Source organism: Amblyraja radiata, chromosome 2, assembly GCF_010909765.2.
Source record: "Amblyraja radiata isolate CabotCenter1 chromosome 2, sAmbRad1.1.pri, whole genome shotgun sequence".
Taxonomy (NCBI): Eukaryota; Metazoa; Chordata; class Chondrichthyes; order Rajiformes; family Rajidae; genus Amblyraja; species Amblyraja radiata.
Genome location: NC_045957.1, coordinates 2,292,384 through 2,300,671, shown reverse-complemented (window position 1 = coordinate 2,300,671; position 8,288 = coordinate 2,292,384). Strand labels below are relative to the sequence as shown.

Genomic DNA, 8,288 nt, shown 5'->3' with positions numbered 1-8,288 from the left:
CAGGTTCGATTTTATCATTTAAAAATAAATTGGATAGGTATATAGACGAGAAATGAATGGAGGGTTATGGTCTGAGTGCAGGTAGATGGGACTAGGGGAAAATAATTGTTCGGCACGGACTAGAAGCGACGAGATGGCCTGTTTTCCGTGCTGTAATTGTTATATGGTTATAAAGATGGCTATGCTGTTCCCGGACATTGCCTGCCTGCTGGTTCCCGACTTCACTACACTCATGTACCGCTTATCCCGACTGTCGGCAGCCTCCTCTTTCTCACCAGAGCCTTAATATTTCTCGTCTCCCTTCCCTGTGCAGTCGGCCCTTGCTCAATGTCTCATTGCCCAACGCCAATCACGGATCTCCCAGCGCCCAATGTGCCGCCAGCTCTCGCCTGCACCTGACCGCTTGGGCTGTCCCATATAAACCCGCATCACAGTTGTCCCGTAGCTCCCGTGGACGCCCTGCGGAAGGTGAGTCGCTTCTTTGCTCCTGGGACACACTCTGAGCGCTGAGACCCTCAGTAACCCCCCCCCCCCCCTCCCTCCGTAGGCCAGTGTCCCGCCCACATGCCGTTCAGTCAAGGTTTGTTGCTCTGATCTGGTGTGGCCAAACCTCTAGCTCGCTGCCCCCACGCCACATATCTCCGGCTGCTCCGATTCCTTAGATTCACTCCCATCTGCCTCACCCCGGCCAACCCGCCTGCCGTGCGGTACCCGGGCAAAGGTTGTAAGCCCATCTGATGCCCGTCGTTCCAGAACTCTGTTGTCCTACCAAAGATAGTCTGAGGGTCTCCAATGAGGTAGATAATAGTTCAGGATTAGTCCATGGCTGTTGGTCCCTGAATCTGGAGGTGAGCATTTTCACACTTCTGTACCCTTTGCCCGATTGGAGGGGGAGAAGAGGGAGCGGCAAGGGTGCGAGTGGTCCTTGGTGGCGATGCTGGCCTTGCCGAGGCAGCGTGAGGTGTAGATGGAGTCAATGGAAGGGAGGTTGGTTTATGTGATGGTCTGGGCTGCTTCCACTATTCGCTGCGATGTATTGTGGTCTTGGATAGAGCTGTTCCCAAACCAAGCTGTTCCCAATCCCAATAAAACGCTTACTGTTGGTGAGAGTTGTTGGGGACTTGCCCACCTTCCTGAGCCGAACTAAAGAAGTCGAGGCTTGAAGGAACTTGACGCACATACAGCAGGTTATTTGTTTAAAGGCAAAAGCAAGCTTCATGAGGAAAACCCTGCGGGTCGAGCGGCATCTGTGGAGGTCGATGTTCTGGATCGAGATCCTACATCAGCATCTCCCCACAGATGTTGCCCGACCCGTTGAGTTGCCCCAGAAGATTGGTTAATGCTCCAGATTACAGCATCTACAGCGCCGCGGTTCTTTGTCCTCAAATGTTATTGTGTATCCATTAACTCTTACCCGATTATGACGGCGGGGGGGGGGGGACACTTACATCTTAGGATGTGGTTGGAAAGCGGAGTACCCGGGGAGAACGAGCAAACTCCGCATAGACAGCAGCCGAGCTCCGGATCGAAGCCGGATCTCTGGGGCACTGGGTTGCCTCAATTCAAAGGTGAATCTTGCAAAGGTGCGGGGAAAGGGATGAAGCACTGGCTTTACCCGAGAACTAGCACGAATTAGATAAGTGGAATGACCCCTTCCCGCGCTCCCCTTCAATAACACACCTGTCCTCGGCGTGAATCACATCCCGTGTGTTTGGGCCCCGCAGGATGAAGTCGCGTCGCCTGTTGTTGCTCGCTTCTCTCTGTGTGATACTGCACCTAATAAAGGCACAGGGTAAGTCCTACTGTGTCCGAGAGAGGGCGGGACGAGGTTTGGGTTGAAGGGGGGTCTCTCTCTGTCTGTGACTCTCTCTGTGGGGACGGAGGGGGTACGGGTACGGAGACGGGGTGGAGTGGCGGTGGGGACGGGGGTGGGGAGTGAGGTGGGGGTGAGTGGGCAGGGGTTCAGGGGTGCGGGCGGGACAGTGCTATTGGGGTGGGTGCTGGTGCTGGTGCTGGTGCTGCACACAACCCATGAGTCGGTCTGTGGACTGAAGGAGGTTTGTACCACAGAGAGCGTCACCGCCGGGGTCCGGGCCACTCAATCCACCACCTGCCGCCGGAACGGAGACGCCAACAACGCCATCGATGGGAACCGGGACCCAGACCTCAGGGACTCGTCCTGCAGCCGAACCCGGCGCCAGTGTCGGCCCTGGTGGAGAGTGGATCTGCTGGAACACCACCGCATCTTCGTGGTCAGCATCACCGCCGCCAGCCGCAGGTGCCGGAGGCTGCGAGGCGCCGAGATCCGCATCGGGGACTCGCTGGAGAACAACGGGAACAACAACACTCTGTAAGTGGGAACATCACCCTGCGGCCCACCGTGAACACCCATCACCTTCTCACATACACTCCCCCCTCTCACACACACTCCCCCACCCACATACACTGCCCCCCCACCCACATACAACCGCCCCTCTCACACACACACACACACACACACACACACACACACACACACACACACACACACACACACACACACACCCCCACCCACCCCCACACACACACACACCCCCACCCACCCCCCCCCACCCACACACACACCCCCACCCACCCCCCCCCCACCCCCCCACCCACACACCCACCCACCCACCCCCCCACACACACCCACACACCCACCCACACACCCCCACCCCCACACACACACAACTACACACACACCCCCCCCCCCCCACCCCCCCACACACACACACACACACACACACACACACACACACAGATACTCCCCCACCCACATACACTCGCACAATCTCTGAGGCCACCTATTTCAGAACCCTGGGTTCAGCCCATCGTCCAGGCTTTCCGTTTTCCAGGCATCTTCTCTTTAGCAATGGCCACTCCACTAACTTCCACCCCTTGACTGTCTATGATTGCAGGGACACTGCTGGTGTCTGCCACTGTGAAGACTGATGCAAAAATGGTATTCAACTCCGTTGCCATTTCTTGAATTACCGTTATCATTTCTCGTGCATCATTCTCCAGCGGCCCAACGTCCAGTCTTGCCTCATCAATACTCTTTTTATATCCCTAAACACTTGCTACCCTCTTTTATATTTGTGGCTAGCTTACATTCGTATTTAGAAACACAGAAAAATAGGTGCAGGAGTAGACCATTCGGCCCTACGAGACAGCACCGCCATTCATTATGATCATGGCTGACCATCTAAAATCAGTACCCCCGTTCCTGCTTTCCCCCCCCCCCCCCATAACCCTTGATTCCTTTAGCCCCAAGAGCTAAATCGAATTCCCTCTTGAAAACATCCAGTGAATTGGCCTCCACTGCCTTATGTGGCAGATAATTCCACAGATTCACAACTCACTGGGTGAAAACGTTTTTCCTCATCTCAGTCCTAAATGGCCGACCCCTTATTCTTAAAATGTGACCCCTGGTTCTTTCTTCATAATCTGCCTTCTTGTTCTTGCCACCAAAGTGGATAACCTCACATTTATCCACATTATATTGCACCTGCCATGCATCTGCCCACTCACCCAAGCTATCCAAGTCACCCTGTAGCCTCATAGCATCCTCATCTCAGCTCACACTGCCATCCTTTTTGTCCTTGACAAAGGCTTTTTGAAAGTCCAGATACACCACATCCACTGTCTCTCCCTTATCCATTCTACTTGTTACATCCTCAAAAAATTCTAGAAGATTTGTCTAGGTTGATTTCCCCTTCATAAATCCATGCTGACTGACTGATCCTGTCACTGCTTTCCAAATGCGCTGTTATTACATCTTTAATAATCAACTCCAGCATCTTCCCCACTACCGATGAAAGGAAAACTGGTCTCACAAATCCCTGTTTTCTCTCTCACCCCTTTCTTAAAAAGTGAGGTTACACTGGCTGCCCTCCAGTCCACAGGAACTGATCCAGAGTTGAGAGAACATAATCATCAATGCATCCACCTCCTTGAGTACTCTGGGATGCAGACCATCAGGCCCCGGGGATTTATCTGCCTTCAGTCCAACAGTTTACCTAACACCATTTCCGGACTAATGTGGATACTCTTCAGTTCCTCCCTCCCACTAGATCCTCGGTCCCCTAGTATTTCTGGGATGTTGTTTGTGTCTTCCTTAGTGAAGACAGAACCAAAGTACTCGTTTAACTGTTCTGCCATTTCCTTGTTTCCCATTATAAATTGTAAGGGACCTACATTTGTTTTCACTAATCTACCTTTTTACATATCTGAATAAGCTTTTTGTACCAGTTTTTATATTCCCCGCAAACTTTCTTTCATAGAATAGAATAGAATAGAATAGTTTCTTTATTGTCATTGTAACATGAACCATGTACAACGAAATTTAAAAATGTCAGCCAGTCAGTGCACCATCAAACATGTCTAAAAGCTAACGATACATACAATGTAAAATATTTAAAAAAAAAGATAAACAACTAAAATAAATATCATGAAAATAGCACGCATAAACACATGAGAGGGAGAGGCTGGGGAAGTGAGACGGATGGGGGTTTGAGAGGAGGGGGTTGGGGACGGGAGAGGGGTTGGGGACGGGAGAGGGGTTGGGGACGGGAGAGGGAGGGGGGTTTGAGATGGGGGGAGGAAGGGATGAAAGGGGGGGGGGGGGGGAAGCTGACGGAGTTAAGGGCGTTTGGTGGATTTGGTGCCTGCGTGATTTCACCTAACGTGGCCTCGGCCTTTATCCCCCCCTCCCCATGTCTCCCGCCTCCCACACTCTTCCCCCCTCCCCCTCCTTCCTCTCCCTTTCTCCTCCCACCCTCCCCCCAGCTGTGCAAGAATCACCTCCATCCGCTCGGGTGGGACGGCCAACTTCTACTGCGAACCAGCTGGTGTCCACGGTCGCTATCTCAACATCGTGTTGCCGAGGTGCCGGGCGTCCCTCACTCTGTGCGAGGTGGAGGCGTTCGGAGCGCATGAACCCCACTGAGCCCATGCTTGGCGTGAGTTGTCCACTTCCCCCACCCCTGGCCAGTCTCTCCCCCCCCCCCCCGGCTTGTTCCTCCCCCCCCTTCCCGGCTTGTCATTGTTGTCCCCCAGCTTGTCCCTCCCCCCTCCCCTACTTGTCCCCCCTCCCCGGCTGGTCGTCCACTACCCCCCACCGCACCCCCTGGCATGACCCACCCTTCCTCCCGGCTTGCCCCCCCCCCTGAAGAAGACCCCTAGACCAGGGGGGAACCTGATCATCCAATGGCCGCTTGTGCTGAGGTGAGCTTTGCTCCCTGCCTCCACATTTGTTCCCCTCCCAACACACCCCGTGGATCGGCCTGTCCTGTTCACCCTGACACCCGGCCCTGGCAACCCCTCACAGCAATATCCTCATATCTCAGCAATAGCCAAGAACACGCGGATCAGGGAGATGCTGTGAAATACTCCCCCCCCCCACACACACACACACACACACACACGGACCATCACCCCCCCCCCCCACACACACACACACACACGGACCATCACCCCCCCCCCCCCACACACACACACACACACACACGCACACACACACACACACACACACACACACACACACACACACACACACACACACACACACACACACACACACACGGACCATCACCCCCCCCCCCCCCCACACACACACACACCCCCCCCCCCCCACACACACACACACGGACCATCACCCCCCCCCCCCCACACACACACACACACAGGCGGACAATCACCCCCCCCCCACACGCACACACACACACACACACACACACACACACACACACACACACACACACACACACACACACACACACACACACACACGGACCATCACCCCCCCCCCCCCCCCACACACACACACACACCCCCCCCCCCCCAGACCCACACCCTCACACACACACACACACACACACACACACACACACACACACACACACACACACACACACACACACACACACACACGCACACCGGAACCAATCTGGCGCTGTGAGGCAGCAGCACTACCCGCTTCCTTCCCATTGTCCAGGCTGATCACTTCCCACAATAGTGACACCACTCCCTTCCCTTCCCTCGCTTTCCCAAGTTTCCGTTTCGCAGATACCGCTGAGAACGGAGTGGCGGGTAGATGGGGCGGTGAAGCAGGCGCTTGGCGCCCTGACTTACATTACACAGAGCTTTCAGTGCAGGTGAATGAAGGTCAAGTTACAGTGGCACAAGTCAATGGTGAGGCCACACGGAGTAACACTGTGCAGTTTCACTAACCCACTAAACCCATTAGTACTGCAGGCACTATCACGATGTATAAGGCAGGGACTATCACAACCTTTAATAAACATTTGGACAGGTATATGGATAGTACAGGTTTAGAGGAATATGGGGCAGGTAGGACTAGTGTAGATGGGACATGTTGGTGGGCAAGTTGTGTCAAAGGGTGGAAACAGCCAGGCCATGGGAATTGTGGAGTAAATGATCAAATCGATAAAAGTACGAAGAGCTTCACGTTTATTTCCAGGTTATGTAAGTCTAAAGCATGGATTTAAGGTGAGAGGGGACAGATTTAATAGGAACCTGAGGGGCAACTTTTTCAGACAGAGGATGGTAGATATATTGAACGAGCTGCCTAGGGAAGTTTGAGGCAGATATAATTGCATGTTTGCAACAGGCCTGTTTTGTGCTGTTTGACTGACTGACTTTCCTGGGGGGGGGGGGGGGGTCTCAGTCAGACGGTGGTAACTGAACGTGGAACATAGATTACAGCACATGAACAGCCCCCTCGGCCCAACATTCTGGTAAACCTCATCTGCACATTCTCCAAAGCCTCCACCGCCCAGTAATGGGGACAACCATGAACTGCACACAATACTCCAAATGCGGCGTCAGCAAAGTCTTGTAAAGCTGCAATGCCCTGACCGATTAAGGTCAGAGAAACGGGTTCGATCCTGACTACGGGTGCTGTCTGTACCGAGTTTGTACGTTCTCCCCGTGATCTTTGTGGGGTTTCTCCGGGTGCTTCGGTTTCCTCCAAAGACGTACAGGTTTGTAGGTTAATTGGCTTGGTATAAATGTGAAATTGTCCCCCGCCCGTGTGTGGGATAGTGTTCGTGTGCGGGGATCATTGGTCGGCGTGGTCCGAAGGGCCTGTTTCCGCGCTGTATCTCTAAATTAAAGTATATGCGTTCTCTACCACTCTATCTACTTGAGCTACTCTGTACATTAATTCAGATGCAAGTTGTCACATTTGTCGCGGATCCCATGTGTTGTAAATCTTTGGAGCAGCTCACCCTTGTCAACACCGTGCGGACCAGAACAGCTGCACTACCGCAAGCACTCGGAGTTGTATCGTCAAAGGATAGACACATCCCTGACCAATACTTGCCTGTCCGAATGCTATGTAATCCGATCCTCAAAAAACGGACTTTGTTCAATAACCTCTCCAGCTCTATCTATCTCCCCCCCCCCCCCCCCCCCATTAACTGACGGCATGCTGTCTGTGTTTCCTTCTAGAACCTTCCAGTGCCTCCAGCTTGTGCAACGGGCTCAGATCGAGAACCGGTCTAGGTCCAGGCTTATCCCGGGCCAGCTAGGCCCAACATCGCTTCCAGCACCACAACATAGCGAGCCAGCAGTGATTGTGCAGCCGGTATGGAGCGAACGGCAGCACTGTGGTGGGTGGGAGAGCGGCCGGTGTTGGTCGCCACCCACTGCCGGCACTGGGCCGTCCCGCAACCTGTGCATCTTCTGTCTGAATAAATTAGCGCTATGGCTGTTTGCAAACACTCCTTGTCGCGACTCAATCTGTTTCTCACCACCATTCACACAAGCTGGCGGGTTTAGTGCAGGAGGCTGCGGTTTAGCGCCAGGGAGGTAAGGTTACAGATGTTGGTGAGGCCACACCTGGAGTTGTGTCTACAGGGTGGGGCTCCTTTTATGTAGGACAACCTGGCCTAAGTTATAGGGTGATTTCACGAAAGGTCACTGGAGCGTAAATCCCCACTCACGTGACCGAAAATTTTAACTGGGGGACAAGCGTCACTTCCGGTACATGTTAGTGAATGGGAAAACACGCACTTTCACACCCGTTAAAAACATCGAAAACGGCCGGTTTTTGAGCTGCAATTAAGTGAGCCAGTCGGCGTGACCGTGAGGAACAGCTACCTAAATTTACAGTCCAAAAAAAAGATAGAAACTAAGGTAAATACAAGAGGGAGCTGAAGGTGTAAATACAGCGGAAGTGCTAACGGACTTTTTTCTTGGAGATTTAAAGATCCAAAATATCGGGAATTATCGCGTTTACTCGCTGG

The 8,288-nt window shown here is 53.3% G+C and overlaps 1 protein-coding gene across 1 annotated transcript; it reads left to right on the top strand.

The window, feature by feature from the left end:
• Positions 1-379: 379 nt before the first annotated feature.
• Positions 380-7,589, top strand: LOC116983982 (fucolectin-like). Its single transcript, XM_033037972.1, has 5 exons — positions 380-468; positions 1,725-1,792; positions 2,071-2,350; positions 4,807-4,979; positions 7,492-7,589. Exons 2-4 carry the CDS (start codon positions 1,726-1,728, stop codon positions 4,964-4,966), a joined length of 507 nt encoding a protein of 168 aa, XP_032893863.1. The 5' UTR covers positions 380-468; position 1,725; the 3' UTR covers positions 4,967-4,979; positions 7,492-7,589.
• Positions 7,590-8,288: the final 699 nt, after the last annotated feature.